This window comes from Triturus cristatus, chromosome 4_1, assembly GCF_964204655.1.
Source record: "Triturus cristatus chromosome 4_1, aTriCri1.1, whole genome shotgun sequence".
NCBI lineage: Eukaryota > Metazoa > Chordata > Amphibia > Caudata > Salamandridae > Triturus > Triturus cristatus.
The window spans coordinates 1,285,649,266-1,285,669,212 of record NC_140585.1 but is presented as its reverse complement, the minus strand read 5'-3'; the positions used below and the strand labels follow the sequence as shown (position 1 = coordinate 1,285,669,212).

Genomic DNA, 19,947 nt, shown 5'->3' with positions numbered 1-19,947 from the left:
GGGCATCCTTTTGGCAAAAGGTTGAGACCCCATTCCATCTGGGCCAGTCCATCACTTTGCCCACCTTCTTTGCTCCTCTGCATCCCTCTAAGGAAGAGTAGCGTCTCCACCGACTAGACCCCAAAAAGAGCGTTGTCATTCTACCTTGACCGCACAAAAGAGTTCCGGGTGGATGACCAACTCTTTGTGGGGTACGTGGTAGCAAAGAAGGGAAGGGAAGTGCAGAAAAGGACCATCTCACGGTGGGTTATTCTCTGCATCAAGATTTGTAATTCCTTGGCAAAGAAGCAGCCCCCTGAGGGATTAAGAGCCCATTCCACCAGGGAAAGGGCTGCGACTACGGCCTTGGCTCGGGTTGTCCCAGTCCAAGACATCTGTCAGGCAGTGACGTGGGCATCTTTGCACACGTTTGCAAATGATTCACTTCCTTGATGAGCAAGTACTCAGGGATGGACATTTTGCCCGTTCAGTCGTGCTAGACCTTTTAGTCTAGGAATTGAGTTTGCAACCCACCGCCGGGATGGTATAGCTCGGGTATCTGAGCCAAAGGTAAGGAATCTGCAGGTAGAAGTCTCTATCAGTTGAACAAGTTACTTACCTTTCGGTAACGCATTATCAGGTAGAGACTCTAGCTGCAGATTCCTTACAACCCCACCCATGCCTCCCTGCTTTGCGGACTGATATTGTAGGGCTAGGGTTATTCCCCCTTTCAGGGCCCTAGTTTTGCATATGATTACATCAGTTACTTCGTGGCTCTGCGCTTCTGACGTGGAAAATATGAAAAGTACTGACGTCTGCTCGCCTGGGTGGCGCCTATGTAGGCACCGTGATGTCATAACTGACGCTACCGATGACGTCACATGGAGCCGAATGGAGCCACCCGAAGTCCCTCCCAAAGGGTATAGCTACGCAAAAGTTTCCGGATCCAGCCTGATGCCTGGGAAATTCAAAGGAAAGGAATCTGCAGCTAGATAGAATCTCTACCAGATAATCCGTTATCAAAGGTAAATAACTTATTTGTTTGTGCAGTTGAACCCCCTGCATTTTAGTGTGAGCTTGTTGCGCCTTGAAGTGACCATCTTGGAGAATTCCCTGAACTGCAACACAAGTTGTGGAGTATTCTTGTATAGTGCCAGTCGCAGGCTGTGCAGAGATGTCCGTGTAGAACACACTCTTACATTCATGTATGGGTAGAGTGTGAGGAGTTTGTGGTATCACCTGCTGATATTGTAAGAATTACTGTGTTTTGGGTGTAGGATCATGCTCAAATTTTATATCACTAGAATTTTGTGTCAAAGTTCACAGCACCCATCACATTGGTGGTACACCTGCAGTAGAAATGCTGCTTTAGTGGCTATCTCTAATATAGTTGATGGGAAAACTATGATAATCTGTTTGCTCTGTGCCAGTGACTGTCCCTTCAAATTGTCTGGCTGCACAGCCATGAGAACTTTTTCAGTTAGGGTGAAAGATTTCTCTGCATTGGAATATAACTGTAGTTTAGGCTATGGAAGTTGTCTGTTCCTCATTGTATACTATAACAGTGGCGCTCGAAAGTCTAGGAACAATCCTGCTTTCTAGGGTTTTCTTGTTGTCTCGTGTCTGAAGATACATTGGGGCATATTTACAGTAGAAATGACAGAACGCAGTGTTAGCCTTCTTGGCTTAACGCCGCGCTCCACCACATCTGAAATGCAGGGCTGAACCATATTTACAACAATATGGTGCAGTCCTGCATTTCACCCTGTGCTGGCGCTAAACTTAGCTGCCCAGCACCAAGGCAGGCCCCCTTTAATGTGTCCCTTCCTACACATAAACAATCTATAACTGGTGTTTGGTAACTTCTATGTGTGCTGCTTAATGCACCACACATAGAAGTTGCAAAACATCATTTTTTTAATTATTGTTTATGTGCAGGAAGAGACACCTTCCTGCACATTAACAATCAATGGTGTTTTGTTGTTTAAATGTGTGCTGCACAACGCAGCACACATGAAAACAGCAAAAGCAAGGAGAAATTAAAAATTTACCCTCGTTGCGCCAGGGTAGGACCAGTTTTTCCCTGGTCTTAATTTTAGCGCTACCAAATATTTACGCCACACTTGTAAATATGGGGCAACGTCAAAATCAATGGGTGTTGCGGTGAAACGCCCACAGCAACACCCATTGCCCCCTCTGTTCACGCTAAGTATAGCGTGAAAGAGAGCCTTATTTACAAGGCAGCTTTAAGCCACAATAAGTGGCTTAATGATGCCTTGTAAATAAGGCAAATCCCCTATCGCCACCACAACGTAGTAAAAACTGACTTTGTGGTGACGATAGGGGCTTGTAAATATTCCCCATTGTTTCTCTCTCAGGGGATCTCCATTGATAGTCATAAGCAATAAATAGTCCCACTCTTGTGCGGGGATCCTGGAGCACTTCTTTACAATATATCATCTTAATTGTAGATGTTCAACTTTCTTCAATAAGGCCAGGAGAAGCACTTAACCCCTTGTGTGCCCATGACGAGCTGGACTCGTCATGGAGCACAGTCGCGCTGTGCCCATGACGAGTCCGGCTCGTCATGAGGCATTCCCTGGGGAATCCCTCTGGTGCGGGCACCAGAGGGATTCCCTTTTACTGCAAACAGCCTCGAGAGCTGGGGAAGAGCTTCCCCAGCTCCCGAGGCCACCCTCCCTTTCACTGTAATGACGATCTGCACGCACGTCGCGCCGACGTCATTACAGTGAAAGTGAAACTGAAATGAGCCAAGAGGCTCATTTCAGGTTTCACTTTGTACGTGCTCAGGGGGCTATCTCAGCCCCCTGAGCACGTAGAAAGACGGGAGAGGTATCGTTGGAAAGGGGAGAATCTCCCCTTTCCAATTGTACCCCTCCCCAGTGGATCCCTGCTTGGGGATCGCCACAGGAGGGCGTTCCCCAAGCAGGGATCCATCCACTAGACACCAGGGAGGGGGGAGCGGCCCCTTGGGCAAGGGCCTTTGCTCCCCCCAAATAATTTGGGCATTATTTAGTCTTTTTGCCCCCCCTGGGGGGCAGATGGGGGCAGTAGCCCCCAATCTGCCACCCCGGGGGTGCAAAAAGCCCACTAGACACCAGGAAATTTTCAAAAAAATTAAAATAGGGGTGGGGGCTGCCCAAAACGGGCAGGCCCATGCCCCCACCCCACCCCCCAATAATCACAGTCTTTCTGCCCCCCCGTGGGGCAGATGGGGCATTGGCCCCCAATCTGCCCCCCTCCGGGGGGACAGAAAGACCACTAGACACCAGGGAATTTTCCTAAAAATAGGGGTGGGGGCTGCCCAAAACGGGCAGGCCCATGCCCTCACCCCACCCCCCAATAATCACAGTCTTTCTGCCCCCCCTGGGGGGCAGATGGGGCATTCGCCCCTAATCTGCACCTTCGGGGGAGCAGAAAGCCCACTATACACCAGGGATTTGTTTTCATTTTTTTTTTAGGGTGGGGGCTGCCCGAAACGGGCACGCCAATGCCCCCACCCACCCGCCACCATTACAGCCTTTCTGCCCCCCCTGGGGGGCAGATGGGGCATTGGCCCCCAATCTGCCCCCCGGGGGGGCAAAAAGACCACTAGACACTAGGGAATTGTAAAAAAAATAAAATAGGGGTGGGGCTGCCCAAAACAGGCTGGCCCCTGCCACCACCCCACCCCCATTTATTACAGTCTTTCTGCCCCCACCCCCCGGGGGGCAGATGGGGCATTGGCCCCTAATCTGCCCCTCCGGGGGGGGCAGAAAGCCCACTAAACACCAGGGATTTTTTGGGTGGGTGGTAGGAAATTTGTGTCAGCCCGGTGATGCCACAACTTTCCCAAACAAAAATGTGTGAAAAAGGTGAATTTGTTTGCCTAAATTTGAGGTTTGCAGGGCTTTCTGGGTAAGGAAACGTTGGGGGATCCACGCAAGCCATACCTCCCTAGAATCCCCCGGGTGTCTAGTTTTCAGAAATGTGTGGGTTTGGTATGTTCCCCTAGGTGGCCGCCGAGCACCGGGCCAAAAACCCAGGTGACCCCCCTTGCAAAACCAGGTTGTTTTGAGGTAGGCAATTTTCATGTCGCCTCAATACGTTTTGGGCCCTTGCCTGTCGCAGGTACTTGGGCCTCCCACACGAGTGAGGCACCGTTTTTATCGGGAGACCCAGGGGAACGCTGGGTGGTAGGAAATTTGTGTCAGCCCGGTGATGCCACAACTTTCCCACACAAAAATGTGTGAAAAAGGTGATTTTTTCAGCTAAATTTGAGGTTTGCAGGGCATTCTGGGTAAGGTAACGTTGGGGGATCCACGCAAACCATACCTCCCTGGAATCCCCCGGGTGTCTAGTTTTCAGAAATGTGTGGGTTTGGTAGGTTCCCCTAGGTGGCCGCCGAGCACCGGGCCAAAAACCCAGGTGACCCCCCTTATAAAACCAGGTCGTTTTGAGGTAGGCAATTTTCATGTCACCTCACTACGTTGTGGGCCCTTGCCTGTCGTGGGTACTTGGGCCTCCCACACGAGTGAGGCACCGTTTTTATCGGGAGACCCGGGGGAACGCTGGGTGGTAGGAAATTTGTGTCAGCCCGGTGATGCCACAACTTTCCCACACAAAAATGTGTGAAAAAGGTGATTGTTTTCAGCTAAATTTGAGGTTTGCAGGGCATTCTGGGTAAAGAAACGTTGGGGGATCCACGCAAACCATACCTCCCTGGAATCCCCCGGGTGTCTAGTTTTCAGAAATGTGTGGGTTTGGTAGGTTCCCCTAGGTGGCCACCGAGCACCGGGCCAAAAACCCAGGTGACCCCCTTTGCAAAACCAGGTCGTTTTGAGGTAGGCAATTTTCATGTCGCCTCAAACGTTTTGGGCCCTTGCCTGTCGCGGGTACTTGGGCCTCCTACACGAGTGAGGCACTGTTTTTATCGGGAGACACGGGGGAACGCTGGGTGGTAGGAAATTTGTGTCAGCCCGGTGATGCCACAACTTTCCCACAAAAAAATGTGTGAAAAACGTGATTTTTTCAGCTAAATTTGAGGTTTGCAGGGCATTCTGGGTAAGGAAACGTTGGGGGATCCACGCAAGCCATACCTCCCTGGAATCCCCCGGGTGTCTAGTTTTCAGAAATGTGTGGGTTTGGTAGGTTCCCCTAGGTGGCCTCCAAGCACTGGGCCAAAAACCCAGGTGACCCCCCGTGCAAAACCAGGTCATTTTGAGGTAGGCAATTATTATGTCACCTCACTACGTTGTGGGCCCTTGCCTGTCGCGGGTACTTGGGCCTCCCACACAAGTGAGGCACCATTTTTATCGGGAGACCCGGGGGAACGCTGGGTGGTAGGAAATTTGTGTCAGCCCACTGATGCCACAACTTTCCCACACAAAAATGTGTGAAAAAGGTGAATTTTTGGCTAAATTTGAGGTTTGCAGGGCATTCTGGGTAAGGAAACGTTGGGGGATCCACGCAAGCCATACCTCCAAGGAATCCCCCGGGTGTCTAGTTTTCAGAAATGTGTGGGTTTGGTAGGTTTCCCTAGGTGCCGGCAGAGCTAGGGTTCAAAAACTACAACTAGGCACTTTGCCAAAAAAGGTTCATTTTTCACTGCGAAATTGAGGTGTGTCCACGATGCGTTTTGCGCCGTTTCCTGTCACGGGCACTAGGCCGACTCACACAAGTGAGGTACCATTTTTATCGGAAGACTTTGGGGAACACTGGGTGGGTGGAAATTTGTGGATCCACGCAGATTCCAGAACTTTCCACCAGAGAAATGTGGGGGAAAAGTCTTTTTTTGGGCAATTTTTTAGGTTTGCAAGGGATTCTGGGTAACAGAACCTGGTGGGAGGCAGTCAAGTCACCGCATCCTGGATTCCCCTGGGTGTCTAGTTTTCAAAAATGTATAGGTTTGCTAGGTTTCCCTAGGTGCCGGCAGAGCTATGGTTCAAAAACTACAGCTAGGTACTTTGCCTAAAAAGGGTCATTTTTCGCTACAAAATTGAGGTGTGTCCACGTTACGTTTTGCGCCGTTTCCTGTCGCGGGCACTAGGCTGACCCACACAAGTGAGGTCTCATTTTTCTCGGAAGACTTTGGGGAACGCGGGGTGGGTGGAAATTTGTGAATCCACGCAGATTCCAGAACGTTCCACCAGAGAAATGTGGGGGAAAAGTCTTTTTTTTGGCAATTTTTTAGGTTTGCAAGGGATTCTGGGTAACAGAACCTGGTGGGAGGCAGTCAAGTCACCCCATCCTGGATTCCCCTGGGTGTCTAGGTTTCAAAAATGTATAGGTTTGCTAGGTTTCCCTAGGTGCCGGCAGAGCTATGGTTCAAAAACTACAGCTAGGTACTTTGCCTAAAAAGGGTCATTTTTCGCTACAAAATTGAGGTGTGTCCACGTTACGTTTTGCGCCGTTTCCTGTCACGGGCACTAGGCTGACCCACACAAGTGAGGTCCCATTTTTCTCGGAAGACTTTGGGGAACGCGGGGTGGGTGGAAATTTGTGAATCCACGCAGTTTCCAGAACTTTCCACCAGAGAAATGTGGGGGAAAAGTCTTTTTTTTGGCAATTTTTTAGGTTTGCAAGAGATTCTGGGTAACAGAACCTGGTGGGAGGCAGTCAAGTCACCCCATCCTGGATTCCCCTGGGTGTCTAGTTTTCAAAAATGTATAGGTTTGCTAGGTTTCCCTAGGTGCCGGCAGAGCTATGGTTCAAAAACTACAGCTAGGTACTTTGCCTAAAAAGGGTCATTTTTCGCTACAAAATTGAGGTGTGTCCACGTTACGTTTTGCACCGTTTCCTGTCACGGGCACTAGGCTGACCCACACAAGTGAGGTACCATTTTTCTCGGAAGACTTTGGGGAAAGCGGGGTGGGTGGAAATTTGTGAATCCACGCAGATTCCAGAACTTTCCACCAGAGAAATGTGGGGAAAATGCTTTTTTTTTGGCAATTTTTTAGGTTTGCAAGGGATTCTGGGTAACAGAAGCTGGTGGGAGGCAGTCAAGTCACCCCATCCTGGATTCCCCTGGGTGTCTAGCTTTCAAAAATGTATAGGTTTGCTAGGTTTCCCTAGGTGCCGGCAGAGCTATGGTTCAAAAACTACAGCTAGACACTTTGCCAAAAAAGGGTTATTTTTCACAGCGAAATTGAGGTGCGTCCACGTTGCGTTTTGCGCCATTTCCTGTCGCGGGCACTAGGCTGACCCACATAAGTGAGGTACCATTTTTCTCGGAAGACTTTGGGGAACGCGGGGTGGGTGGAAATTTGCGGATCCATGCAGATTCCAGAACTTTCCACCAGAGAAATGTGGGGAAAAAGTGTTTTTTTTGGCAATTGTTTAGGTTTGCAAGGGATTCTGGGTAACAGAACCTGGTGGGAGGCAGTCAAGTCACCCCATCCTGGATTCCCCTTGGTGTCTAGTTTTCAAAAATGTATAGGTTTGCTAGGTTTCCCTAGGTGCCGGCAGAGCTAGGGTTAAAAAACTACAGCTAGGCACTTTGGGTAATTTTGCATTGTGAAAATGTGGTGTGTTCACGTTGGGTTTTGAGCCATTTCCTGTCGTGGGTACTATGCCTACCCCTACAAGTGAGGTACCATTTTTATCGGGAGACTTAGGGTAATTCAGATTTGTAAAGGAACTGTTATTACCTATTGACTTTCGATGCATTTCTGCCTTCCAAATGAAAGACATTGTGTAAAGAAGAAGTCATTCTAAAAAATGACTGATAATTCTCATGCTAGTATGAGTATTCCCAAATTCGGAAATGTGGAAATATCTACTGTTTCTAAACTCTATATTGTGTTCCCATTTCAGAAATACATAGGTGTCTTTTATACCGATTTTTCCATGTACACATTTTTACAGAATAATTACTATATACCCGGTACATAATAAAAAACCATTGCAAGTTGCTGCTCAGTTTTTGGCTCTGGGTTCGTCGGGTTCTTGGTGAACCTACAAGTCCTATATATCCCCACAACCAGTAATGTCCAGCGGATGTAACGGTACATTGCTTTCAAAGAGCTGTGTGATAATTACAAGAAGTTACAGGTGAAAACGTTGACACAAAAGGTGCTTTTTTTCAACAAATTTTCAATTTATCCTATATTTAACTGTTAGTTTCTATAAAGAAACCTTGATGGATCTACACAAATGACCCTTTGCTGAATTCAGAATTTTGTCTACTTCTCTAAAATGTATAGCTTTCCAGGATCCATTATTGCTTTTGTACCCATTTCTACCATTAACTGGAAGGAGGCCGAAAGCACAAAAAATAGCAAAAATAGGCTATGTCCCAGAAAAATGCCAAAACTGTGTAATAAATGTTGGGTTTCTGACAAAAGTCTGGTATCCCCTAAAAGCTGGGAAAATTGTGATTTAAGCCCCACAAACCCTTTTTTGATAACACTTGCAGGGAAAAACCCAGAAGCTTTCATTTGCAGCCCGTTTTTCCCATTTTCCCCCCCAAAAACTAAATTTTGCTGTATTTTGGCTCATTTCTGTGACCCCTCCAGGGGAATCCACAAACCCTGAGTACCTTCAGAATCCCCATGATGTTGGAAGAAAAGGACGCAAATTTGGCGTGGATACCTTATGTGGTAAAAAAGTTACAGGGGCCTCAGCGCGCACTACCCCAAATAGCCAAAAAAGGGCGTGGCACAGGAGGGGTAAAGGCCTGGCAGCGAAGGGTTTAAGACATTGATGTATTGTAGCCTATAAGGAAGGCTATATTGGTCAATTTCTTCAGATTGCATTTTAAAAAAGGTAATAAATATATGTATAAAAACAAGCGCATTGACTGGAATTGCATTATTTGAGAGTTTAAATCTCATTCTCAAACATTTTTAAAAAGGGAAAAGACGAAGGAGCAAGGGACAATGCAGCCCTATAAGCTGCAGCTATGTAGATAGAAAAGTGTCTGCACCTTTAAGAGCTCACAGCCCACCAGTATCCTATCATGCCCAACAGGTGGCAGATGCTTCAGTTCTTTTTTTCCGGCTTCTGGTCACAGGATCTTGGGGGCAACATGATTTACCTCCGCATGCAGAACCAAAATCTGCCTTTACTCCGCAGTCACTACCCCGACTGCAACATTATCACGCGTACCTTTACCACGCAAGTCATTACAAGGATTTGCTTTAGGGGGCACGTTGTTGGACTGGTGTTGGATTTTAAGTACAACACCTTCCCTACTGTTACACTGACTGGAGTTGAAATAGCAATTTATACTATTCCAAAGTCCAGACCCCCCCCCCCAAGCCATGTCGACTTGAGTGGTAAAGGAATGTGTGGTATAGTCGCAGTCGGGGTAGTGACTGCAGAGTAAAGGCATGCGTGGGAAATGCGGGATCCATCGTACATCTGGATCTTGGAACACTGAGTTCAGTTTCTTTGTCTATTTTACCTCAAAATTCTCCTTAGGAAATTTTTGACAACTGTTTCACGCAACAGATTTCATCTTTGTCATTTTCTGACAGAAAGTTTTTTCCTACGTCAAATAAAATGTTATCCATATTTGACAAGTGTCTCGCCTATGGAAGGAAGAAAGCCTAGTCAGAACCACATGATGTCTGTATCATCTGTCTTCCTGACAGTCACATCCCTGACAGGAGTTCTCACTGCAGGACTTTTTCCAAATTTACCCGGAGGGACAGGGAGAAGATTTGCCTTCATGGGACAGAAGAGCGACGCAGGCAGCAGTAGGTGCAGTCTGAAGGTGAAATCTCATGGGCACAAGCAGAGGGCCAGTCCTCTACCAGGGCTCTACCACCTTCCTCTGACGACTCCAGGCGAAGGAGATCCAAAAGGTAAGAACACCATCCAAAACAACATTGTTTCAGGTCGATGTTGAAAGCTGGGTCGACTTCAAATAGGAAGTGACACTCAGCGTCAAGACATAGGAGATCGACTTCAAAGGATACCATGACATTGAGACGCAGGAGAAGTTTAATGTCGAGGACTTTTGGCTTCAAAGCATAGGGGAAAGTTGACGTCGAGAAGTCTGTCGGCATTTAGACACTGCAGACCTGTTGTTAGAAAATTGAGGGTAAGACGCTCACCATCAACCTCTGATTCTCAATATTCCAGGGTATATTCACCGTTGTCGCCCATCTATCTTACAGACTCTCCTACACCTGCTCCGTCTCCCCCACCTCCTCCAGCTCCTCTTCCACCTTCTTCGCCAGTGCCTCTTCAACTAACAGAGAAACCTGTGGAAGCACCTCAGACAACGAGACCTTGTTTTTCCTTCAAGATCAAGATCTCCCCTCTCTGAATTCTCATGATAGGTAAAGAGCATAAATGCCTTTGAGACATTGCCATCGGTATTAGCACGCCTCTTCATGACAATCACCTCTTCACACACATTGTTAGCATCATGCATGCAGATCTGAATCCAGAAGATGGTCAAGGCGCAGGTCTCTTTACCTCTTCCTCCAGTGCTGAAAGCTCACTAACTCTGACCGACTCTACCTAGCCAAGGGTCTCTTCAGTCAAAGAGATTAACAGTTTTCAAAAGATGCTTGTGTGAGGGGCATCAAAGTTTAACATTTCACTGCCTGCCCTGACAAAATCAATATCTATGGTCTTAAAGATGCTTTATCAACTGGCGGCGACCACACCCCTCCTACCTCCAGTCCTGGTTTTATTAAAATTTGCCATGGAGCTGTTCCTTACACCAGCTGCAGCCAAATCAGCTCCATCAAAGCTCCAGAAAAAGTATAGACCTCCGGAGCAGGACCCATTGTTCCTTCGTTAAGAACCTCCCCCCGATTCAGTGGTCATTTTAGCAAGCACAAAACTTGCACTCTTCGACTTCTTTGTCTACAGTTCCTCAGGACAAAGAGAGTTAGATAATTGATTCAGTGGGACACAAGGTGTGCGGTACAGCAGCTACCATCATGAAAGCAGCAAGTGTATAGGCCTTTACTTCCACTGCAACTTCACATTGTCAGAATCAGCAAGCAACCCTAATAAGCAACTCTGTCTACTCTTAAAAATGAAGGCACTTATCTCCCACAGTTATTTCAGATCAGTTGTGCCAGCTACAGATCTCTCTGACATTCATGGCTGGAAAGCTATCCTGGACTTTCTAAATCTTCCCTTGCTTGATTAAACTGATTCATCTATCAGCAGCATATTTAGTGTATAAGTGAAAAAACACAACTCTCATCACCCACTGTGTTTAAGTTACTTACTTCCCCGTTACTTAACTTGACCTTCTATAAGGCATTATCATTTATTTGCTCACTTTATACCTATTGCTGAGGACAACAGCAAATATTTGTCTACGTGGATCACTTACTTGTTCTGCATTGCTGTTGTTTTTCATAGTGTTACTGTTTTTGATGTCTTATTGTCATAAATACATTCATGTATTACTGCCACTATCAGGTCTTAAAGGAGTGGCATTAGGCCATGAGATTGGTGAGGCTGGTGTGGGCTGCTTGTAAGTCAGAAAGGATGGTATGAAAGTAACAACAAACAATAGGAGTGGTTTCCTCAGACTAGAAGTGCATCTGCTGGTATACCAAACACAGCAGATCTAAGTATGTGCTATATAGCCCATAGAGGCATTGTTTAGGGCTCTTTCTCTCGAATCAGATTGCCATGTTCCCTATAATTGTAGAAGACTTAGGGTAGTACTATTCCTAGGCACGTAGGATGAAATAAATCGTTGACGGTTTGGATGAAACTATATGGGATATTTGAGAAGGTGGCTGCAAACATGGGGAAGTGATTAGTAAGATGAAAGTTAACAGATTCACAATGTATATGTGAGGTGTTAGTTGCTTGTAAATTACACAGCCCCTCCTAATGGTTCATCACTGTCTTCCTTTCTTTGTTTAGGTTCAATAGATCTTCAAATGATAGTGATAAGTGTAGAAAGGGTTATGATTTCTGCCTGGGTTTTTCCCACTGATAGGTAGGCAGCAAGACGCAACTAAAGAGATTGTCACTAGTCTATTCTAATCATGTTTTGTAACAAATACACAAATGCTGTGTTGACCATGTGAATTGAAAATGCATGATTTCAACTTTTCAAATCTAAAATGTGCACTTCGAGATTTATTATCTCGATTCCTAAATAAGGTTTTATTCTGTTTGTCTTTCTCAGTGCATGTGTGGTTGTTATTTTAAGCACTAATTTGTGGAATATATTATTAATTTTGAATGCTTGTCTTCATTCTTTCTTGTAGATGTCTTCTGCAACAAGAATTATATGCATCCCAATGCCATATGGATTTGAAATTGATACTATGTCATGGAATGCAACTTTTTTGGCGAAACTGTATAAAACAAATGCAAATCCTAGGGTTCTCCTGGAACGGCAACAGTATAATATGGTTGATCAGTGGTGCTACGATACAGCAACTTTATGGTACTCCAAATACTTTCCATACATGGTTCTTCTGCACTCACTCATCTTCATGGCTTGTTCTAATTTCTGGTTCAAATTTCCAGGTACAAGTTCAAAAATTGAACATTTTACTGCTGTGCTGGTGAAATGTTTAGATTCACCATGGACCACAAAAGCACTATCAGAAACAGTGTATGAACATTCTGATATCAGAAAGATTACAAGAGTTTCATCAAAAAAGAAAGATGAAAGTTTGCCAAGTGAACTAAAACATGTAGATCCTACACCACCTACTGTAACATCACTAACCAAAAGCCAGAGCACCAAGTTTCCATTAAATGAAGATCAATTATCTGTGTCCAAATCAACTTCCAAGACCCAAGGAGCTGTAGGTGTTTTTGGGAGCCAGGCTGTGACCATCTTAGATAAAAAAGAAGGGGAACAAGCCAAAGCTTTATTTGAAAAAGTCAGAAAGTTTAGAATACACACTGAAAATGGTGACATTCTGTACAGTATGTACACGAGGCAAACTATCTTGCGCTTTACTCAAGCTATTGTTATCCTCTGTTACGTTGCTGTCTTAACTCCTAAAATGAATTATATTATTGGTTGCATTGATAACCTGTATGTTACTGGTTTTTCACAATTCTTCTGCCTTCATGGCTTGTTAAGAATGTTTACAATGCTCTCATATGCCTACATTGCAGTCATAATTTTATACAATTTTGTTTGCTTGTATACATTATATTGGATTTTCTTCTACAAACTTAAAGAATATTCTTTTCAAGATGTCAGAGAAGAATCTGATATTAATGATATTCCTGATGTAAAGAATGATTTTGCATTTTTGTTGCACTTAATCGATCAGTATGATACATTATATGCAAGAAAGTTTGCTATATTCCTTTCAGATGTCAGTGAAAACAGGCTGCTACAGATACATTTGAATTATGAATGGAATCAAGAAAAGCTTTTACAGCGCACAATTGTTAATGCCAATGGCAAAAGTGAACTGCATCTATTTATGTTGCCAGGAATTCCTTCGGCCATGTACGAGTTATTTAATTTGGAAGTGTTGAAGCTGGAACTAATTAAAGATGTAACCTTAGAACCACTCATATCAAAGCTAACTTTGCTTAGAGAGCTGTGGATTTTAAATAGCACTGTGAAGATGGAGGCAAAAGCCATTCAGTTTTTGAAAGACACATTGTATGTATTACGAGTAAGGTTTGATAATGCACTGGAAATACCCCAATGGCTGTATGGATTAAAGAAGTTGAGAGAATTATATTTGGAAGGAAACCTTCAGATTGACAGCAAAAATCTTATTCCATTGCAGTCATTTCGTGATTTAGAAGGTTTGAAGTCCCTTCATATAAGATCAAATATAGAAAAATTGCCTGTTGCTGTTATTGACATCGCCAGTCATCTTTATCATCTAAGTTTACATAACCAGGGCATTAAGCTAGTGTTTTTAGCCAACTTTAAAAAGCTTACCAACCTTTCAAGATTAAAGCTTGTACAATGCAATCTTGACCGTATTCCAAGTGCTGTCTTTAGTCTAAGCAATCTCCAGGAGTTGGATTTAAAGGAAAATAATCTCACAACTGTGAATGAAGTTGCAAGTTTTCAGAATCTTAGAAAATTCACATCTTTGAAACTCAACTATAATTCAATAGAGGCTATTTCACCACTTATTGGAAGAGTCACATCACTAGAAACACTAAACTTCAACAAAAATAAGATATCTGAGATACCACTGAACTTGTTCAAACTGACTAAATTACGACAACTTGAATTAGGATACAACAGCATTTCAAAAATTCCTCCAGAGATTTCTCAGCTCCAGGACCTGCAGTATTTCACAATTGAACACAACAAAGTTAATGAACTACCACTTCAGCTGTTTACATGCACTAAGCTCCGTATTCTTACACTCTCACAAAATAAGCTAACGTTAATTCCTCCAGAGATTGGACAGTTGACACAACTCCGTCAACTTGAAATAAATGCTAATAATCTACGGATGTTGCCACCTGAACTTGGAAAGTGCAGGCTTCTAAAAAGGAATCAATTAATTGTTGAAGAAGAAGTGTTTAAAACACTGCCACAGAGTATACAAGAAAGATTTCTTAGTGCCGAACCAGTCCAACATTGAGGGTTAGTATTTTTTCACATTGTATTGTTTTTCTTTACAATATATTACTTATGTCCAGGGCTACTGGAATTATGTGGCAGGGGAGGGCCAAATTATGCAGCAGGGTGAGTAAATTATGTGGCGAGAAAAAGCAAATTATGTAGCTTAATGCAGCACATTTTGTGTTAGTATTCATCATTTTGTGCTTTTCAAACTAGTTAACATTGTCTGGGCATAAGTTGCACCTCTGTACCAGTTTAACATCCAAATATAGCAATAAGCGACACAAATGTAACTAGTTAACATTTGCAAAGTGCCTTCCACTGTGCTGCAACACGTTTTGTTGCATCTGTAGTAACTTTTGGACCATTTGAGCTAGAAGCTAATTTGTTTTGTGAAAATCTGCAGATTATGCGGCAGATGATGGATTATGTGGCAAATCGGCAAATCTATAATTATGTGAAAATCGCTGCGGCCGCACAATTACATAATTCCAGTGGCTTATGTCTAAGGGTGTTTGTCTGAGTCATTTTCAAGGTCTTGATATTTTTTATTTTAAGTTACAGTGTTCCTTGTTTTGGAGTAGAGTGTTTACGTGATCTTTGCATAAATAATGGTGATAAGCAGAAAAGAGCGAAAGAAAGCATGTAAATCATAGAATAATATTTAATATGTTGGTTCGTTTACTAATGCTTTACAGAATTGAACCTATTTGGGAGTTTAAGCATGCACATCTGGAGGTAGTTTCAGCATCCACATGGAGCCCGAGAAGTGGCCTCTCATAGGATGTCAGTCAAGTAGGTAGAACAAAGCCTGAAAGCATATGTTAACAAAATGTTCAAAGGCGAGACAATATTTGTCGGAAGCTGGCTCTGTATATATTATACCAAAGTAAGGTATAGTGTGCACAGAGTTCAGTCGATGCCCAGAGGTATAGCAGAAGCTAAACTAGATAATCACTAACAGCTCTCTTTGTGGTAGTGTGATCAAGCAGTTAGGCTTATCCGGAGGATGTGTTAAGCATTTATTATATTCACTCACTCAAGACTGTTGGCACACACTCAGATACAGAATCCAGATGTTGTGTTATGTTATGTCCATTTATAACGCACTCGGATACTCAGGAGTGTCCCAGCGCGATATAGATCAATTAGGTAAGTATAAAAAGGGCATACTTATGTTTTATTTCTAGAACCAAGCAGGACTTGGCACAGGCAAGTAGAATAAACTTTCAAATACAAAACATTACTAGGAAATGCAGTTGTGAATGGAATTGGAATTGTTACAGGTTTGTATTAGCTTTTAAACCCTTTTAGAATAGATAGAAATTACTTTTGATTACTTTCAGATTACTTTTCAGTTACTTGGAGTATTTGGGGTGATATGGCAAGATATCAAACACTGGGTCTTACAAAATACAGGTAAATACTACAGTTTTAAGTGTAAAGCACAGTTACTTTGTTCTCAATACAAAAGTCAATTCAACAGAACATTTTTGGAACATAAATCTAAAATCGATTCCTATGGAAGAAAAGAAGGTTATCGGCTTCCAGGTAAGTAAATGGCCGGCAAGAATAGCTTTCAGGGGTTATAACAAAGGTTCCCAAGGGTTCAGTTAAGCTCTCAAATCTCACCGCCAGAAGCACTAGGGCAGCCGGGTGCAGAGTGCAGGGTCCCAATGTTAGCCGATGGGGCTAGGGGGCCTTCGGTCAGGGGATGCTCATGATCAGGCACTAGTTGTGGGAGCAGAGCTCCTGGGGTTAAGATCAGCACTGCAGGGGCCAACAATCAGTACAGGAGCTGCACAACCAGCGACTTGGAGGCGGCCCGATGCATAGTGCCAAGAAGATGTTGGGAGCCCTGTGATTTCTAATGGAGATCTCCAGTTTGAAGAAAAAGCTGCTGGCTCAGGCAGGGAGGTTTTCTGAAGGCGACCACCAGCAGGAGATGTAAGTTGAGTTCTTGAGGGTTGCCAGGACACCGGTGGTTGGGCCACCCAAGGCAATGGGGCGTTGGGTGCAGGGGTGTCTTTAGGTGTCGGAATTTCTTACCAGCTTCGGTCGTGGTCTGGGGGATCACTCAGGTAGAGACTGCAGGAGTCTGTCTGAAGCTCGAGGTAGGTCAGGGATCACCAGATCTCAGGGCAGGATGACTGGAGAGACCTCCTCTTGGGATTGGGCCACTTGAACTCGGGCCATGGGAGTTGGCGTTGGGTGCAGAGTGATGCAGAACCGCAGAGCCGCGTGGATCCGGGTTCTGTGTTGGAATCTTGAGCTGAGCACATCCGGTGCTCTTGGGAGACAGAAGGGCATATTTACAAGAAAGTGGCAAAGCGTGTGGTTAAGCCAAGAAGGCTAACGACACGCTTCATCACTTTAGAAAGACAGGGCTGCACCATATTTACTAGAATATGGTGCAGCCCTGCGTTTCCCCCTTCGCTGGTGCTCTATATCGCTGCCTAGCACCAATGCAGGCAACCATGCACAATCATAGGCAATTTGATGTTTTATGTGTGCTGCACACGGCAGCACACATGGAAACAGCAAAAATCGAGGAGAAATAAAGCATTTCTCCTTGTTCCACCTGTTTAAGACCAGATTTTCCCTGGTCTTAATTTTGGCGCTGCCTCCTATTTGCGCTGCCCTTGTAAATAGGAGACAGCGTCAAAATCAATGGGTGTTGCGGTGGAACGCCCACTGAAATACCCATTGCCCTCCCCTTTCACGCTAAATGCAGCGTGAAAGGGTGCCTTATTTACATGGCAGCGTTAATCCTCTTTAAGTGGCTTAACGCTGCCTTGTAAATAAGGCAAGGCTTCTATCACCATCACAACGTTACTGAAAGTGACGTTGTGGTGGCGATAAGGGCTTGTAAATATGCCCCAAACTCTTTTAGATGAAGGCAGGGCATGCCCTCCGGGTTCTGGATAGCTGCTGGAAACGCCGGGGTTTCTCTGTAAGCAAGTCGAAGTCTGGACAGGCTAGTTGGGCTGGGGCAAAGCAATTGGTGTCCTCTTCTTCCTGGGTCAGTACGGCTCTTCGTTCCTTCGTTCTTCCTCAAATCTGAGGAGGCACGTTTCAGGGTCGCCTCTAAATACTAAATTTAGGGGCGCCACAAGGGTGTGCAGGTCGGGACCAATAGGTTTGTTCCTTGGAGTGAGTACACCCCCTATTATGCCATCCTCCAGTGGGAGGTAGGCATGAGGCTCTCTCTAAATGGCTGTGTCCCCATATCTTCCAGATGGAGAGGACTGAGATGTGTGCTTCACCTCACCTCTCCCACCTGGCAAAGGTGGACACACCTCTCTTCCGCACTTGGTTTTCCCACCGATTCTCCCACCCAAAGTGGGGGTCAGTACCAGTGGGAGCCAGTTGCTGGGGGCAGCAAAAGTCAGGTTCAGCTCACAAAAGCGGCAGGCCTTTGAAGTTTCCCCTTCGTGGACCCAGCCCATCATGGGAAAGGAGGCATAACACCTCTGTCCAGAATGGGCTTTATTTACGGACCCAGAGAGCGGAGGCCATTTACCCAGGGTTTCAGAAACCTGTCTAGTGGTGGCAAATGGCGGGCAACCATTCTGGAACCACACCAGGGCTGGTCGTTTTTCAGGGGGCATCTTCTCTAAGATGCCCTCTGAGTGCATTTTACATTAAATCCCACACTGGCATCAGTGTAGGTTTAATGTGCTGAGACGTTTGCTACCAAACTTCTCAGGTTTCAGTAAAGCTACTATGGAGCTGTAGAGTTCGTAGTGACCTACTCCCAGACCATATACTCTTTATGGCTTTACTGCACTTGACAATGTACCCATACAACTGTACCCTCACCTGGGTTCTAGTGCATTCTACTAGAGGGGTTACTTACCTAGGCCACATGCAGTGGATTGACGACATGGCACACAGGGATGTGTGCCTTGGTGATTCATTTTTCTCTGCACTAAAATGCGCAGCCGGCAATGGCAGTGTGTGGTGTTAGGGTGCAGGGACACTGAAGGTGGCACCATAGGTGCTGCAGCCCTTAGAGGCCTTCCATAGTCACAGTGCTCTTGGTACCCATGGTACCTGTTACAAGGGGCTTACCTGTGACCAGAAAGATACCAATTGTGGGTACAAAGGTACAGCTTTGGGAAAGAACACAGGTCCTCGGAACCTGATTGGCAGGGACCTGGGGCACATCAAGTCAATGTGCATCAAGCCTCAGGCAAAAAGTGGGGGATCCCATGCAAAAAGGAGTACTTTCCTACACACACATACCCAAATAAAAGAGGATGAGACTAACCTTTCCCAAGAGAGTCTCCATTGTCTAAGTGGAAAAATCTGGAAAGGCCATCTGCATTGGCCTGGGCAGTCGCAGGTCTATGTTCCACTATAAAGTCCATTCCCTGAAGGGAGATGGACCACCTCCAAAGCTTTAGGTTTTCACCTTTCATTTGCATTAGCCATCCATGAGGTTTGTGGTCAGTTTGAATTAGACAGTGAGAACCAAACAGGTATGGTCTCAGCTTCTTCAGGGAACAGACCACAGCAAAGGCCTCACTCTCAATGACATTCTAACGCTGGGCAGTAGCCTTCGGATTATGAAAGGTTGGTCTTTGCCATCATCATTGGTTTGGGGTACGACCGCTCCTATCCCTAGCTCAGAGGCATCAGTCTGCACCACAAACTGCTTGGAGTAATCTGGAGGCCCGAAAAATGCTGAGCACATTGCCTCTTTTAGGGTGTTAAAAACCTTTTGACAGGCAACTGTCCAGTTCACTTTCTTGCGAATCTTGTTGTAGGTGAGTTCTGTGAGATGTGTCACAATGGATCCATACTCCTTCACAAACCTGTAATACCCAGTCAAGCCAAGGAATGCCATGACTTGGCTCTGGGTGGTTGTAGCTTCCCAATCCAGAATTGTCTGGATTTTGCGTTGTAATGGTTGAACGTGGCCTCCACCTACAAGCTGGGCCAAGTATACAACAGTTCCCTGCCCTATCTGGCATTTGGATGCCTTAATAGTTAGGCCCACAGTTTGCAAGGTCTGTAAAACCTTCCCCAGGTGGACCAGGTGACCCTGCCAGGAAGAGCTAAACACAGCAATATCATCAAGATAAGCTGCACTATAGCCTTCCAACCCAGCAAGGACTTGATTTACCAAACTTTAGAAGGTGACAGGAGTATTCTTTAGACCAAAGGGCATCACAGTAAACTGGAAGTGCCCATCAGGAGTGGAGAATGCGGTGTTTTCCTTTGCTCCAGGGGCCTTGCCAATCTGCTAGTATGCTGGAGTCAAGTCAAAGGTACTGAAACATTTGGCAGCCCCTAACTTATCTATCAATTAATTAGCTCTGGGTATAGGGTGGGGTGTGCATCTGTCTTGGTGACAATATTGAGGCCATTGTAGTCCACTCAACACCTAATTTCTCTCTTTCCACCCAGTGAGTGAGGTTTAGGACCACTGGGCTGGCCCAGGGACTCTCAAAAGGCTACCT

At 45.2% G+C, this 19,947-nt stretch overlaps 1 protein-coding gene across 2 annotated transcripts in view; it reads left to right on the top strand.

The window, feature by feature from the left end:
• LOC146856590 (volume-regulated anion channel subunit LRRC8A-like) overlaps nucleotides 1-14,498 on the top strand; it is a 276,776-nt gene extending 262,278 nt beyond the window's left edge. For both annotated transcript variants that reach the window (XM_085650749.1, XM_085650748.1), the window contains one exon: nucleotides 12,180-14,498. In XM_085650749.1, the coding sequence (XP_085506875.1) occupies nucleotides 12,180-14,498 (2,319 nt within the window). The remainder of the gene's footprint in view (nucleotides 1-12,179) is intronic.
• The last annotated feature ends 5,449 nt before the right edge of the window (nucleotides 14,499-19,947 follow it).